Raw genomic sequence first — 17,032 nt, forward strand, 5'->3', positions numbered from 1 at the left:
CAAATAAAATGTCATTCCTTTGCCCTTAAAATAGCACCATTACTTTCATAATCGAGCTGCCCAGGCTTCTCTCTAAATAAACCCTCCTCCAGCTTGACAGGTTGCCCCTGACCACAGAGGAACAGAACGGGGAGCAGTGATGGCTCACCCCCATCCTCAGGTGGGCCCCTCCTGGCTGCGCTGAAAGGAAGAACTTGACTAAAGTCAGCTAGGTGGCGAGTTTCTACCAACATTTCCACCTCTGAGCTGTCATGGGGTGACACCAGGCCTCTTACGGGGTGCCTCCTCGCCATTCCCACCCTAGTTTTTTGTGGCCAGGTTTGAGTATATTAAAATTGAGTGATTTTCATGATTGACTTAAAGGTGCCAGCTCCGAGCCCTTTCAGGAATGGGCCTAAGTGTCTGGAAGAGCATGTAGATTCCTCCTCCCTAATGAAGTCCGAGGCCTCATCACCCGGGTTGAATTAGTGTAAGTCGTGCTCTAGAGAGAGGATGGATGACCCAGAGGGGCGTAACAACCGAGAACGCTGGGCCCCTCCATCACACCCAGGATGTCCCGAGGGGGCAGAAGACAAGCCCGCCTCCCTGTATCTGGAGGTGAAACCTGGGGGTCAGGGCAAGGTGGCCAGATGTCCCTACTTCTAAGAGCCAGTCAGTGCTGATCTCCAAAAACCCTCTTCTGGGCAGACGGCACATCTGAGGACAAGCCTTTGAGGAGACTGAGGATGCAGGTTGCATTTGCTGGTGGGCTCCACGTGACTGACGTGCAGATCCGTGCCCTCTCCAGGAAAGCTCCTTAGCCTCGTCCTGGCCGTCAGTAATTCAAGCCATCAGACACAAGGCGTATTTTTGAAGTACATATTATTTCTTGTTCTAATTTACAAATGAGGAAACTGAAGGTCAGAGAAGTTAAGTAAGTCACAGAGCTGGGATCCTACACCAACACCAAAGCTCTTTGCACAAAGAAGAAAAAGTGAAAGCAAACTTCTACCTCAAACTGTGAGCCTGAACTACATTCTTCTGGCTGTTAGCGGATGTGGAGTGGAGACGGCGCCCGCCTGTGCCGTCAAGACCTGAGTTTTTATTCCACCTCCCGGGTGTATTAATGGCTCAGTCCTGTGGGTACTGACTTCATCAGGAGGGGGAGGGGGATGGTGACTGTTGTCTGTGTCACTTCTCTCCGCGTCCTCCTTTCCTTCTCTTTTTGTCACTTCATTGTCCTTTCGCACACAGATCCCACGGGCAGGCTCCCAGTGAGAATGGCACGTTAGATAGAAGGACCTGGGGAGGTTCCAGAGAAGGTGTCAGCGTGGCTGCCTGTTTGTGCTTTCACGCTGGCACAGACAGGCGGGTTCTCGCTGTAAGTCCCACTCCTCGTGTGCCAGGCAAGGAGCAGACATCCGGCCACCCTCCGCCCCCGTGGACGCCCTTCCTCGGGAGCTGGCGCAAGGAAGCAGCCTGGAGAATTGCTCTCTTCCTGTGAGAGCCTGGACTGGGGTGGGTCCGGGTGCTATTATTACTCGTTGGTGTGGCCTGGCAGCGGATCGGGGCTTATTCCCAGTTTGCTCCCTGTTCCAGCTCAACCGTTCTGGTCAGGACAGGATGTTCCCTCTAACGCCAGCACCTGCCTCCACCGGGAGGCCAGCCCAAAGGTCTGGATGGTGCAAATGGGCAGTGCCACGCCATAACCTGGCATCAGCACCCAGCTCGTGGGGGGAGCCCTCCTCCCTTGGTTCTGGGCAGTCACTGGGGAGATTCCCACAGTCTCTAAACACCGCAGCCCCCATCTTCCCCTTCTGCCCACTTTCCTTTCACCCTGGTTCCCACAGGTACCACTCAGATCCCCTCGTACCGCGGTCCCCTAACAGGAGTGACATCTCCCTTTCTGCCCCAACTTCCCACCCTTCCCTTCCTAACTAACAACATTTAAATCCATCAACATCAGGAAAAAAGAGGAACATGTCAGGTTTTTATAAAAAACACATTTTTAATTAAGTTCAACAAACTGAGCTAATCAGTAGCAGCTATCATATTAACGGCACAACCACCAGCAGGTATCGGCTGCCCCCTAAGCACAGCCTAAGAGGAATCTCATTGACCCTCACTTCACAGCGAGGAGTCGGAAACACGGAGAAGTGAAGGGCCCGGCCAGGCCACACGGGCACTGACGGCAGAGACAGACCCTGGGCCTAAGTGGCGGGCCCCGAGCCCGTGGTGCTGTGGGGTGGCGCAGGCGCGCTTTGCCCTGCCACTGCCCACAGGGTCAGCGGGACAAAAAGCAGAAAGGCCCTTCCCTACCCGCCCTGCTGCCTCCCTTCCTACTCTTTACCCGAGTCCTCAGTCCTCTGCAGGCGACCCTGTTTCCCCTCCCCTCCCCCCGCCCACCTGTCTCCTCCCAGGCCTCTCCTGTCTCTCCAGGCGCTGGAAGCACCTTCCCCACTCACCCCATTGGCCCTCCCCTCCCGTTTTTTTGTTTGTTTTGTTTTGTTTTTTAAATATATTTTATTGATTTTTTTTTTACAGAGAGGAAGGGAGAGGGATAGAGAGGCAGAAACATCAGTGAGAGAGAAACATCGATCAGCTGCCCCCTGCACACTCCCTACTGGGGATGTGCCCGCAACCAAGGTACATGCCTTGGCCAGAATCGAACCTGGGACCCTTGAGTCTGCAGGCTGACTCTCTATCCACTGGGCCAAACCGGCTAGGGCTCCCCTCCCATTTTTGCCCACATACGTGCTTCCTCCACTGCAGCCACCCTGGCCCCTCTGCCCGCCTCGCTGTCTCACACACTCGTCTGGTAAGCATGTCTGCAGGCCTGTTCTGTGAGAATCAACAAAGTAAGGTCCCACCCTCAGGCCTCTTCCTTGAATGGAATGCCTCCTGGTGCCCACCCTCCGTCCGAAGCAGGCCCTCCCCCACCTCTCCCAGCCACTCCCCACCCAGTCCCAGCCTGCCCCTCCTGCGTCCCTGTCCAGGTTGGCACTTGTGAGCAGCGCTGGCGCTCAGGTGTAAACCACCGCCCAGCACCGCTGACAGGCGGGAGGAGGTCCAGCCCGCGGCTTCGCCGTATCTCCTCTCAGGCTATTTTTAAAGCTTCTCGCTGTGCCCAGGGCGAATGACATGGTGCTTGCACCCAAGTGTCTGTTGACACACCCTGAGGAAAGGACAGTAATAAAAATACACTAATTGGACGTGTTTGTAAAACATTCCCTGGGCACAGATGCTCACACCTGTAACCCTGACTCTAAGAGACTTTTAGGGGAAAACTTTTCTTTCTTTTCTTCTAATATACTTTATTGAAAAAAAAAGCAGGGAAAACTTTTCTTAAGGCTCATGCAGCCCTGCAGAGGCTTCACTGTTCCGGAGAGCCCACCAGCCAGGCCCCACTCGTGTGCCTCACGCCCGTGCTGGCCCTGACTCCACAGCACCGTCTCAGCAATGGCCCAGACAACCCTCCTGCACGCACACCTGACCAGCGTCCCGCCACAATGTCCTGGCCACCTGAACACACCCTGACAGGGCAGGTTCTCACCTGAGGCCCCTGCCACAAAGCAAGCTCCCCTGAGGGCATCACCCGTCAACCAGCTCTCGGTGCCCCGCCCCAAACTGGAAAAGGCCTGGTCCTCGTGGAGCTCACTGTCCCCCACCACCACCACCACCCCCCCAGGGAGGGAACACGACCTACAGCTTGTGCTGCCCCCTCTCCCGTCTTAGCTCAGCAGAACCTCTAGCCTGCTGTCTCCTGATGGTGACCAGGGACCAGGAGGCCTCTTTGTTGGTTCAGGCACATTGGGCTGGTGATGCCATTCCCCTTGGCCAGTTGCTTCTTATCTTTCTTCAGCTAAGCTTTCCTGGGGGAGCCCATGTGTAGGGGCCATCATAACTGCCATATTCATTCATTCATTCATTCATTCATTCTCATCCTCCCTCTCTCTACCCCTTCCTTTCTCTCTCCTTCTCTCCTTCCCTCCCTCTGTAACAGCTTTTTGAGATGTAATCCACATATCATAAAACCCATCCTTTTACAGTGTGCTAATTCACAGTCATGCAGCCATCAGCACTATCTAATTTTAGGACATTTTTATCGTGTTCTGTTGGCTGTCACTGCCCATTTCCCTTTCCCCACAGCTCCTGGCAACGGGGAGCTTTTTGTCTCACTGGATCTGCCCATCCTGGACATTTCATATACATGAAATCACACAACATGTGATCTTCTGTAACTGGCTCCTTTTAGCATAACGTTTTCCAAGGCTGTAGCATGTGTCAGTACTTCATTCCTTTTTACTGCTGACTATTATTCCCTTGTAGGGATGTGCCGCATGTTGTTTAATCATTTATCAGTTGATGGATATTTGGGTTGTTTCCACGTTCTGGCTGTTATGAATATTTAATCCTGCTACAAACATTCCTGTACAAGTTTCTGTGTGAATACATACGTTTTCCATTCTCTTGGGTGCATGCTTAGGAGTGGAATGGCTGGGTCATAAGGTAACTCTGTTTAACAATTTGAAGAACTTCCCGTCTGATTTCCAAAGTGACTGCGCCAGGTTACAGTCCCCTCGGCGGTGTGTGAGGGCTTGCCGTTCTCACTGGATGCTCACCACCGCCTTCTCAGATTGGTATCATTATAACCTACAGCTTACAGTTCGGGGCACGGAGGCTCCAGGTAGGTAAGTAACCTGCCTTTTACTTCCAAAGGCCATGCTCTTCCCTCTGTGCCCTCCTGCCAGGGAGCAGCCCTGCATCGCCCAGGCACCACTGCTTCTCACCCTTCCACCTCCGCGCCTGCAGCGCCCTGATGCGAAGTCTCCCTGTGTTGCAGGACGTGTCCGGAAATGCTGCGTTTCTGGCCTTCACTCCTTTTGGATTTGTTGTTCTTCAAGGAAACAAGAGGGTCCACTTCATTAAATGGTGAATATCTTCTTTTCCGAGACAGGCTGTTTGTCCTCCACCCGCTGGGGAGGCTGTGGTTCCCGTGTCCTTTGTGATCAGGCAGTTCAGGTGCTGAGCCCCTCCAACGCCTGGCATCCAGAGTGCTGCTGGAGGCAGTGGTCTCTCCCCGGGGACCCTGCTCTCCCAGAGGGATGTTGCTCAGAGCCTACAGCCTCGCCAGAGGAGGAGCGGGTGTGCAGGGTTGGTTTCTGGGAACGATGAGAGGCCTGGGGCTGGAGCCAATGTTAGAAAAGCCGAGTCCCCATGAGAAATGAGACCTTGGGACTATTCCCTGCTGAGGGCCATGGCGTCTGCACAGATGCCTACTCCCTCAGCCGCTCTCCTAGCAAAGGAGGGGCTTGCAGTGACCCCTGGGCAGATAGGAGTTACCCTGTTGCTCTGGCAAACACCCTCCTCGGGCCAAGCCCACTTGTGGGCACTGCCTGCCCCTCTTGAGGGGTTAGGTGTCCTCAGCCTCCAAGAGTCACAGCCCCCTTTTTCTTCCCTCTCCCCCTCCCTCACCCCATTTCTAGCAGGCAGGAGACACTGCCTCGGCTGAAGCCACTCTGAGCTTCCACCTCCTGCCTGTCTGTCTGGGGTCTGTTCTGCCGCGTGCGTGGCTCTGGGAGCCAGCGCAGTGCAGACTCTGGCTCGTTGATGGACGCTGGGCCTCTGAGATACCCTTTTCCTGGTCCATGCAAACACCTCTCGCCTCATCAAAACATGTTGCCTGTTCTACTAAGCCCCCGTGATTCCTGTACCTCCTTGGGCCTTAGACGGCCACGTCTAAGCAGGCAGCTCCTCCCATGGGCTTGGGCAGGTGGCTGTCCTCGCCCAGCAAAGCTCAGCAGGGGAGCCTGCTCCTGTCTTGTTTCCTTTGCCGTCTCCAGAAGAGCTCATGGGGACTGAGGACACAGCAGCTTCCTGACGAGCTTTCCGCTGGGGGAACTGCAGGGCATCCGTTCTCCTGTGTCCCCTTCAGCTCCCGCACTGACCTCATAGAGACCACCTTTCCACCCTGTCGCTCTTGTGAAGCCTGGCAATGAGGATCAGCCGAGTGCTAGTGAAACTCCTCAGACACCCGCCCCAGCTGGCCCACCCACTGTGCTCTTGGGGTGAAGATGGTGAGGGTCTGCGGTCCAACAAAGTACTTTTCAGAAACAGAAAGACCAGGATCAGGCCGCCATTCTCCCTCCCAGTGAGGAGCACCTGCTGCCTGGATACAGCTGGGTGGTCTGCTGCCCCTGAGCGAGCCCAGATCCTGGGCCACATTCTGACCAAGGTAGCTGCCTCATGAGGTAGGACACACCTGTTATAGGGACCCACAGTCCCTAACGCTTCCCTACCCTTCCAGAAGCCCTGATGGTCACCTGGTTCTCGAGGCCCTTTTACCCTCAGTCTGCAGAGAGTCTCCCCTCCGTGCGGTCTCAGCTCTAATAGATGTAAAACCAGCCTCACTTCCAATAGAAAACTCTTCCTCTCCTGTCTTTCTTGTTGAAGCCTAGATGATCTGTGTGCTTGTTTATATATTAACTGACATTTATTGTCTTATGTGAGAGATGGATGGGTGGGAACAGAAACAGGGAAGGAATATGCTGTGTCCTGTATTAGCGCAGAATCATCAGCTCTCGTCCTGACCCAGCCATGATCTCCAGGGAACAAGAGACCTTCCTTTGGCCCCTCAGTTTCGTCCAGTAGTAAACTGGGTACATGGCTCTCGCTACCTTGTCTAGATACCGAGGAAATCTCCCTGAACACTGCAAAGTGGAGGGAGCTAAGCACAGGCACGTGCGCCTGGCAGACCTCCATGGGGGTCTCCGTGGGTAGAACAAGGCCTCTGCCCCAGTGAGGCTGGAGGGCCTTTGGCTCCAGGGGTAGCTGTGTCCGGCAAACGGAAGGAAGGGAGCACGGCCCATGCCGAGGCCTCGTTCTCTGGCTCTCAGGGACAGCCTCCCGTGGCCCCGGTCATTTTTTCATTTCGTAAATGTAACCAAGGCTGCAAGCAGCATGTGGAGGTGAGCTCTAAGCCGTGCCATGTACAGTAACCATGTCACTTCTTCTGATTTGTGTCTGTCCCACGGGTGACGCACCCCAGTATCCTGTTTGCCTCTTTTACTGCAGCCATTCACTGGGCTGGTGGCTTCACGGATTTTTCTACAAAACCCCCTAAGCCCCTTTCCTGGTCAGTACGCTGCATGACTGTTCATGTAATCTGTCCTCTCTTTGGTATGTTGTCCCGCCCCCGCCCTGAGATCATTTGACATTTGTCTGCACTCAACTGCATTTTCCATCCAGTGGCACAGTCACCCGAAAGACTCAACTCCCCCAGAACCTGGTTGCGTTGTTTTCCATTATTTGCTGTATCTTGAACTTTGGCCTCATCAGCTGCTGTGGCATCTTACGTTTGATAGTCCCAACTAGATAATGCACCTGTGTTATGAACCAAACCCTAAAACGGCCAGCACCACTCTATCGGGACTCACTTCCCATGCCAGTGCCCCATTCCCAGCCCCTGCTGGTGGGCCTGAATCCTCCCGTCACCCTATTAGGGTTTGACCAGAAAACTGTGGACTGAACTATTTCAACAACTGTTCTCTAAGGCCACTGCGCTGCTGTCTTGTTTTACTTCTGATTTTGGCTAAAACTGTGTCTGTGCCTGGAGCCCCTTCCAGTGGGGGTGGGCTGTGCATCTGCAAGACGTGACTGTGACCAGGCAGCCCACAGCAAGGTGACTGCTGCTGTCTTTGTGCTTCTAGGAACGAGGTGACCAAGCTGAAATTTGAAGGGAAGACTTTCTATTTATACGTAAGTCAGAAAGAGGTGAGTGCCGGCTTCCTTCTTTCCAGGAAGGTTGGGATGCTAGATGGTCCCTGATGGCCAGGGCTGAACCAAAGTGCTCCGTCCAGGCAGAGCTAAGCCCCCAGCATGCTGAGCCATGACCAAGGGCCAGGCATGGAGGTGAGGGAGGGAGAGGAGGCCCTGGAACACAGGGCTTCCTCAGGGATGCTGACAGCGCCCAGGGGTCCCATGCCTCCAGGAAATGCAAAATAGAATTCTTTTGCTTCCATATGAAAATCCCAAGATAATAAATACAAAAGAAGAAGAAAAGGACCATTTTTAGATGAGCCCCACCTTCTCTGGGGAGGGCTTTCTTGGTTCAGTGTGTGCCCGCTGAGACTTTCTCACTAACCCTGCCGGGTATGAACTTACACAACTGAGCTCTGCCCAGGGGTCCCCAGGCCTTCTCTTCCAACTAGCCAGGCAGCCCCTCTCATCTGCAGCCTGGGAGAGTCATGGGAGCCCTCAGACAGCTCAGCGGGGTTCAGTGTCCTGGTCTACGTCACCCTTCACCTCTCCACCCCCACTCAGCTGTTTCTATGTGGGGTTTTTTGTAGGAAAAGAAAATTATTCTCACATATTTTGCTCCAACTCCAGAAGCCTGCAAGCACCTCTGGAAATGCGGAATTGAGAACCAAGCCTTCTACAAGTGAGTAGACAACACAGGGCATGGGACCGTCATTATCAGAGCCAGTGCGGGGAAAGCTGCTTTCAGAGGAATGATGGACAGGACGCATTCAGAAATGAGACGTGAGATGACATGGCTAGCTTCCTTATAAACCTCAGACCCCTCTTGGGGTGCCTGGGTGTACCCCCTGGAGGGACAGAGCTGAGATCTGGAAATGTGTTTCAGTAGAGTTGCCTAAGTTGTGATGTCCTTGGACAGCCCTCTGTGTTAAAGCACTTTTCAGAGTAAAGCTTGGACCAGGAGAAGCCCATGGGTGCCTGACTCAAATCACACTGGCCCCCTGGAGCCGGTCGGAGCCCTAAGACAGCTCAGAATACAATAGCTCCATGGAGCAGGCTCAGCCCAGAGCAGTTCCCTAAGCCTTAGAGAGATCCTGGGCCCACACCCCAGTGAGTGACCTGGTGCTAAGCTGGCATGGATTCTAGCCCTCCTGGAGTGTCAGTGCCAGAGGTGTGGCCAGGTGCCCAGGAGCCTGGGATGGGGTAGCTGGAGGGGGGCAAGGACTTGTCTGGTTCTGAGAAGCCCACTTTGCTTACCAAAGAATTTTGTAAAGAGTTTGTGCTTAATTTTCTTTTCTTAAAAGAATATATTTTTATTGTTTTCAGAGAGGAAGGGAGAGAAACATCAATGATGAGAATCATTGATCGGCTGCCTCCTGCACGCCCCCTATAGGTAGGGATCAAGCCCACAACCCGAGCATGTGCCCCAACCGGGAATCTAACCGTGACCTCCTGGTTCACAGGTCAACGCTCAACCACTGAGCCACCACAGCCGGGCTGTGCTTAGTTTTCTTTAAGAAAGTGGGCATAAAGGTATTAGGGAGCAAAGAAATAGCCCATTGAGAAACTGGAGTGATGCCAGATAGAGTATGTTTCACCAAAACCCTTGGTCTTGTTTTGAAAATGGAATGCAATGATTTATGCTTTAATAAGCTGTATTTTAATCAGGACAATGTAAGACAAAGGGTGTCGTATATGTTCTGCCGGATAGGCCATTGTTCTCCCTCCAGTAACCAGAGGAGAGAGCAGAATTGCTCTAGGCTTTGGGAGCAGAGTGGGGGACGGTTGGGGGTGGGGTATCGGTTGGGGGTGGAGTATCATCCTTCTTCCCAGTGAGCAGACTCTGCTACCTGCTGGCTACTATGGGATGCTGGCCAGAGAACTGGTCTCCTCCCTGTTACTGTGACCACAGCCCCAGACATGGTTTCTTGGGCAGGCTTTCTGAACTGCTTAACAATTTCTGTGCATTTGATACAGAATCAGGGATGAGCTGAATGAGTGGCCTGAATTCTAACCGGAGTTGTCTTTATTCTTCTCATTGAAGAGAAGACACTTGGAGAAGACTTTTGCGTGGTCAAAATTTCCCTCCTGTTCAGTCCCTGGTACCCAAGGGGAAGCCAAGCAAACATTTCAGCACCATTTCTGGAGGCCTTTACTTTTCTATCTGTGTCGTGGGAACAGAACTGTGCTGCTGGACCTGTGACCAAACGCGGTTTATGAGTCTTTCCATTAATAGGCCTCCAGACCTAGTTAGCCCTGCCAACACCCACAGTGGAAACCAAGGTCGTCCTTCACTGTTTTCCATTAACTACTCAATGTTCTAATTAGTGTTACAAGTCAGATCCCCAGTTATGCCAAGTTTCTAGCAGCAGCTACTTGGGCCTCTGAGTGTCTCTCATTCGCAGATTCCTGCCAGTGCCCGGTGCTATGAAGGGAGCCAGGTCGGACTCAAGAATGTGTTGGGGCAGGAGGGCACTAGGCTGAGCCTCAAAGTCCTGAGCGGGGGGGGTGGGGCGGGTGACTCTCAGGAACTGCTGGTCATGGACTGTGGGGACAGCTCCCTAAGTATCCACAGCCCCCTCCCGGCAGAGGCTTCAGACCTCGATGGGTTCCTGGCGGATGAGCAGCAGGGGCACCCAGACGTGTTGTGGCTGAGTTGGGTCTTGGGAGACTTCACTCTGGGCAGCTGTGCCTACACTTCCTTTTCTAAGTGGGATCAGAGAAGTCACCCAAAAGGACGTTTCACAGTGCGCGTGGCCTTCCCCCGTCTCCACATCAGCTATTTCGACAGGCTTGAAAGGGAGGTGAATGGGCATGGGGATGAGGTTCCAAGTTTAAATAGGTGATGGAACTTTTATTGAAGTTACGCTAGCTTCTCCATTTCAGGACTTCTTGGAGTCTTTAATGTGATAATACACGTTAGGGATCTCCAAGAAGAAGATGAAATAGGAAGGCAGTTACCTAGACATGAATGCGAATCACCAAATACTAGGACTGGAAAGGTCTCCCGAGGTCACATAGTCTCAGCTCCATTAGTTTATAGGTAAGAAGACGGAGGCTAAAGAGAAAAAACTCTGCCTACCTGAGATCCAGTGGGTGGCATTCTATTATTCCCCCAGATTATCATCCCTAACATTTATTCTCCCCGTCTCCCAGGTGAAACCCTCCCTCTCCTGACACGAAAGTGGGGTTCAGCCCTAGTCAGTTTGCTCAATGGATAGAACATCACCCCACGGACTGAAGGGTCCCAGGTTCGATTCCGGTCAAGGGCACACATCTCAGTTGTAGAGTTGATCCCCGGCCCTGGTCAGAGACGTGTGGGAGGCAACCAATTGATATCTCTCTCTCTCTCTCTCACACACACACACACACACACACACACACACACATCAATGTTTCTCTCTCCCTCCCTTCCACTCTCTAAAAACAAAAAAAATCAATGGGAAAATATTCTCGGATGAGGATTAACAACAAAAAGAAAGTGGAGTTCAATGTGCCTGTCCCTGACACTGAGGCCGTGAACACGGCCCTCAGGTCCGAAAGGAGAGTCAGACACCGGCAGGGCTGTGAGGGCTTCTTGCTGTGGAAGTCACTGGGAATGCGGTATTTGGCCCGGGACAGTCGCAGGCCGTGTCACACGGGACTTTGCCTTGCTGCAGGCTAGAGAAGTCAAGCCAAGTCCGCACAGTGTCCAGCAGCAACTTATTCTTTAAAGGGAGCCGGTTCCGATACAGGTAAATAGTGACAGTAAGTAACCATTATGGACCTATTTTCAGATCCTTCCCCCAGAACAGTGGCTCAGTGGTCCTTATCCTTGAGAACAAAGAAACTGGAAACCTCCAGAAAAGCCTGAGGTTCCCATCAAATCCTTTGACTATTCTTTCCCTCCCTGCAGCTGGGTCTGTAGGGTTTTAAATGAGTACCTTCTCCTCCAGCCTTTACAACCGCAGCACAGTAAGAACGGTAACAGTAATCCTTCCCATGTCTGTCTAAGGATCTCTCTTTTTTTGCAATATTTTTGGAACATCCTGGACAAGGAGGAATCGTTCCTAAATGAGAATGAAAGATCCAAGACTCCAGAGATAGAGGGCTCTCTAAGATCAGCTGCCGGGACACCCTAGGCTTGCTTGTGGGGGTGACGTTCTCGCTCAGTGGCCTAAACACTGGGAAGGGGTAGGCCAGGGGCCGTTTCCCAGTTCAGCCGAAGTAATCAGAGAGCTTGGAGAGGAGCCCAGTCCTGGAACGCTGTCTCACTTCTTGCTGCTGCTTCATTATACTCCTCACAGTGGCCGAGTTGCAAAGGAAGTAATGGAGTCGAGCGCCCAGATCAAACGGGAGCCGCCGGAAATCCACAGGTAGGCTGCCAGGGGCTTCCCCTAAAAGCAGTTCCAGCTCAGGTCCCGGAACCTCGAAAGAGCCAGCAGCTGGAGTAATGTGAAGACTGGCCACATGGCTCCCAAAAGGGGAAGGAGGACAGGGCAGAAGCGGTGAAGAGACCCATCTCAGCTAAAGATGAATAAGCGGGGAGACGGGCTAATGCAGACAGTACGTCAGATCCAGGAGCTCCTTCCTGGGTAATTCTGTACTGTCCTCCCAGGTCCTGAAATTGGTCATACACCATGGAGGACATGTCCAAGCAGCAAGATTTCATTGGCTGTGGAATCAATTCATTATGAAAGCCAGGGATAGCCCCACACCCAGGTCACACCCCTCATAAGCTAGTTCTGAGAGCCATGCTTCATGCATACATTTCCAGGAGCCCATCTCCAAAACCCAATGAGACCCAGAGAGAATATGATTGGCCAAGAGAGCTAGGGTTTGTCAACCAGCCTGACCTCTGGGAATGGGAGCCCTTTACACAGACCCCCTGCCACCTCAGGGGAATCGAGGGGGCTGCCATATCCATTTTCGGGAGCACTGATTACCTCGGGGCACCATCCTGCTCAGAAGCCAGTGGCACCATTGCCACACTAAAGAAAGGTTCTGGTGGGTCTGGGACCTAGGGAGTGTCTCTGACTGGGATCCAAAGCGGGTATTAAAGATTTTTTAAAAAACAAAATAAAACTTAAACGGCCAATTGTAGTGGCCACTCCTCAACTCGGAGTCCTGACCACAGCTATCTGTGCACTAAGCTAACTGTTCTTTTCCTTTAACCTCAGAGCTGGGATGGTTCCCAGCCGCAGCTGCCCCTCCATAACCCATGGCCCAAGGCTGAGCAGCGTCCCCAGGACTCGGAGAAGAGCTGTTCATATCTCCATCATGGAAGGTAAGCATGAGTTCTGGAGATGGAAGGTAAGCTGACCGCAGATTTCTCCGAGTTATGACTTTGACCAGTTCCACTCAGGGACCTTGAAAAGAAGTGAAGTTTCACTGGAGACAGCAGCAAGTTTCTGATGGTAGGGAGAAGGTTTCACCCAGCGGATGGGCACACAGGCTGGGTGTCAGGGGCAAGGGGATCCCCTCCAGCCCCGCTGAGCTGTAATCCAGGAGGGCTGTCGATCGGAGAGTATTCGGGGTAGACCTTTGGGAAACGAGGCATGTGGGCTCTACGAGGTTCCACACCGTTCTGAAATTGCTTTCCATCCAGAGGCCTTTCACTTGTTTTCCAGATCTGACCAGTCTCCACAGCTTAAGTGATCAGAGTGGCCTGGGGCAGTTAACAAAAATAAACACGCCTGGTTCTGAAGCATTCCAGTAATGGCCACCACCTTTCCTTCAGGGGTAGAAGCCTGCCCTCTTGCCGTCTGAATTCTCTAACAGTATCTTAGGAAACCCATATGCCCATCTCTCTCAGCCCTCCTCTCCCTTTGGAGTAGGTGGAGGTAGAGAGACTAAGTCTGTGTAGCTTCAGAACTAGATCCCCCAGCAGCCTGAGGTGACGCCACTCCGTGTCTGGGTACTAAGACTGTCCGGAGACTCTCGGAATAGTGCCCCCCGGCTGTGGTCCCTGCCTCGCTGGCCCTGCAGGCTGGACACAGGTGTCAAGTTTTCATTCTGGGTGATGACCGTTTGCAGGACCTCAGATCTCAAGCAGCAGGAGAGAGCAGCAGGATTACTTCAAACCTTGTTTCTGTCTTGGAGGCTGGGGAGGGAAGGCCCTGTCTTTTCTGAGCGAAGGCTACCCGTTAATGAAAACCAAGTTAGGAAGGCCGCTCTCCCGGGGAGGATCTCGGGTTTGTGTCACTGACTCTGCGTCACCGGCGTGCGGTTCTCTGGGGGCTGAGAACCCTGGCTGGGCCACCACCACCACGTGCCTTAATTATCTGAGAATCTTAGTTGTTCCATTTGTAAATAAGGGGCATCTTCCTGGCCATGGGTTGCAAGGACGCTGGTGTAGTGCCAGCACATGTCTGGGCAGGCAGCCAGCCCAGTGCAGAGCCCTGGCCAGGAAGGCCAAGAGGAGATTTCATCGGAGTCCTGCCGCGGACTTTCTGGGGCAGGTTGTTTACCCTCGGAGCCTGTTGCCCCCACTGTAGAGCGGGGTGTGAATGTGGAAGGCGCCTTGTAAGCTACCAAGGATAATCACTATGCAAGGCATGGAATTATTGAGGTCCGTCATCAGACACAGTACCCCGAGTCTGTCCCCGTCAGGCTGAGCAGAACAGAGGGTGGCTCACACTGTCCCTCTTCTTTTGGGTGTTTCCCTCAGGAAAGTGGAATGATTTTCTCCTCTTTTGAGGAAATATAACTTTCTCCCCCTGTGTCCCCTCTTCCCATCCATCCTGAGGCTGAAGCCGCCAGGCCCACCCCAGCGGAGGATGGGACACAGCCCATTTCCAGCCTGAGCCACGTCCTCACGCTTCAGAGCCACTCACCCAAAGCCCAATGTCTGTGTAGTTTCAAACCCTGAGTTTTCTGGACAGTCCCGATCCCCCTGCCCTCAGCACTGTTCCCTTCCCTCTCGTCTGTCACCCTCTGAGAGGTCTAGGGCCCTTATACGGGCCTCAGGGAACCAGCTACAGGCTGGGAAGCATGACTTTTTATGGCTCTAAGTGCTTCTGGCTGAATCCAGTCCCCTGATAACATGGGCCTCTCGAGCGGCTCCTTCCCTGCAGCTCACGGAGCTGCCCTCCCTCCAGCACGGGAGGCGCTGCGAAGGGGCCGCCGTGGGCCGAGATCGGCACGGATCCCTTGTCCGCGGCTGGTTTTCCGTCCTTTCCCTCTGTATCTCCCTGCCCGGCTGGATTCCATGAAGAGGTCAGCTGGTTTCCACTGAAGAAGCATCCGCTTTCCCGGGCTTCCATGGGGAAGAGTCTGATTAAGATTCACACCAGAGTCCGCGTGCAGCTCCGGCTGACTAACCACTGCCTTCGGCCCCTGAGTGTGCGCGTCCTGAGGATGGGGCCCCGGCTGCAGGGTAGGCTCCTGACCGCTGGGCCCCCCAGCCCCCGGGGAGCCACCTCTGGGCAAGGCAATCAGCTGGAACACCCCCAAGGTAACCTGACAGTCCTCTGTTTTGCTGTGCCCCTCGCCCAATCCCGCCCGCAGCACCCACCCCATCCCCCCAGAATAACAGGTTTGGCGAAGGGGTGAGGCAGGTGGTGGTTTGCAGTGACACCGGAAGTTCCGTACAGGACTAACCTGACAGAGGGGTGATGCAGGTGAGGTCTGTTGAGGGAACAGGCGACTAACATTTACAGAGTAACTCTGTCAGACATTACTGGAAATGCATGCATATCCATTACCTTGTTTACTGAGAGCACCCACAATTCAGTGTGTGGCTGCTGGTGTCCCTCTAATTCGTGCTTTCTGATGTCACAGACTTTGCCTCTCTCCATCCCCAGCTTAGGGCTACACTGAGGCCAGGCTAAGCTCGCACTGAAGTGGCTTCTGGCTGCGAAGCTGGTCAGACTTTGGAAGCTCTGGCAGTCAGAGCTGTCCTGGAGGGGGCAGCCCCATGAAAGGGTGTGAGATGCCCTGTGCAGGGGGAACTGAGGCTCCAGAGAAAAGGGGGGCCAGCGGGGTGGCTGGGAAAGGAGCCGAGCCAACGCCATGTGTAATCAGGGCCTGAAGGTTTCTGTTTCATCGGGGATCCCTTACCCACTGGTAGGTACATATTCCTCCGGCTGCATGTGCACGTGGAGAATCAGGGAGGAGAGCCGGGGAAGCAGAGACCAAAGGAGTGTCAGGGGCTCTGGAACAGGGACAGACAGGCTGCACAACAGCTTCTTGGACAGTTAGGACCTAAATCTAAGGGAGGTGCCGGCGGTTGACTTAATTCTTCCTGCCCACTGTCCCACTCCCCGTAACCCAGCTGCGTGATCATTAGCACCATGAACCGGAAGGATGCCTGGGTTCTCTCCGTGCCTTTGCCATTAGCAACCAACCAGACTTTAGGTACGTTCTGTAACCTCTCACCCTCACTACTTCATGGAGTTGTTAAAAGATAATGAACGTGCTTTAAAAAGTTTAAACCATTGTACAAATTTAAGATTTTAGCAGAGGAACAAACAAAATACAGCTAGGACCGTAAGGAGACCGTTGGCTGCTGAACTAGCCCTGAACCAGAAAACTCCCCTATCAGCTGGTTCCTATACGTCAAACCTTTCCCTGCCTGGGGCAGTCAGAGTCCATTTCAGAGCAACAGAAGGGGGCTGACTTCTCTTGTCATAGGCCACAGAGGCAGGGAGAGCCACTCTGACACCACCAAGATGGCCAGGGATGGAAAATACAGATGTTGAACCTGAAACAGGACGCCATTCCCTCGGCAGCACTGTGATGTGAGCCTCTCGGTGACTCTGAGCCCATAGCCCCTGGGCTGTTGGGTTGCGGGAGTCACTGGCTCCTGTTTTTTCCTAGCAGAGCTTGAGCCCTGGAAAGAAATGCTCCATCCGGGAAAGTAGAGAGATAATGGGTAGTTTTAGGGGCCACAGACCCTTTCTCCTAAAAAATGTAAGAGAATTTCCCCCTCACCCAAAGTTCGCTCTGCACTCCGGAGTGTCTAAAACAGGGACTCGGCCTGTTCTGGACCCAGATCATCCTAAGGTGAAAAGAGAGGAAACTGGCCGGAGCTCCTCCCCTTCTCTATCAGCGAGCACTCGGGAAGAGCAGGTAGGGTTTTCATGTCCCACAGAGTCAGGACAGATAGAACTGGGGGGCTGAAGACACCGATAGCAATTGCAGAAAAGATGCCTCATGAGCTCAAGGAGCTGTGTGCTAGGCTGTTAAAAGGACACTCAGCGCCGAAACCGGTTTGGCTCAGTGGATAGAGCGTCAGCCTGCGGACTGAAGGGTCCCAGGTTCGATTCCGGTCAAGGGCATGTACCTGGGTTGCGGGCACATCCCCAGTAGGAGG

The 17,032-nt window shown here is 53.4% G+C and overlaps 1 protein-coding gene across 7 annotated transcripts in view; it reads left to right on the plus strand.

Annotated features, from left to right (window-relative positions):
- FRMD5 (FERM domain containing 5) overlaps positions 1-17,032 on the plus strand; it is a 44,539-nt gene that overhangs the window by 22,877 nt on the left and 4,630 nt on the right. For 3 of the 7 annotated variants that reach the window (XM_006778002.2, XM_015557600.1, XM_006778003.2), the window contains exons 7-12: positions 4,823-4,911; positions 7,689-7,752; positions 8,328-8,419; positions 11,397-11,471; positions 12,024-12,092; positions 12,897-13,003. In XM_006778002.2, coding sequence (XP_006778065.1) covers positions 4,823-4,911; positions 7,689-7,752; positions 8,328-8,419; positions 11,397-11,471; positions 12,024-12,092; positions 12,897-13,003 — 496 coding nt within the window. Of the gene's footprint in view, positions 1-4,822; positions 4,912-7,027; positions 7,115-7,688; positions 7,753-8,327; positions 8,420-11,396; positions 11,472-12,023; positions 12,093-12,896; positions 13,004-17,032 lie in introns of all 7 variants that reach the window. The other 4 variants (XM_015557599.1, XM_015557601.1, XM_006778000.2 and 1 more) reach the window with 3 other exon arrangements.

The sequence above is a fragment of the Myotis davidii genome, unplaced genomic scaffold (assembly GCF_000327345.1).
Source record: "Myotis davidii unplaced genomic scaffold, ASM32734v1 scaffold46, whole genome shotgun sequence".
Lineage (NCBI taxonomy): Eukaryota > Metazoa > Chordata > Mammalia > Chiroptera > Vespertilionidae > Myotis > Myotis davidii.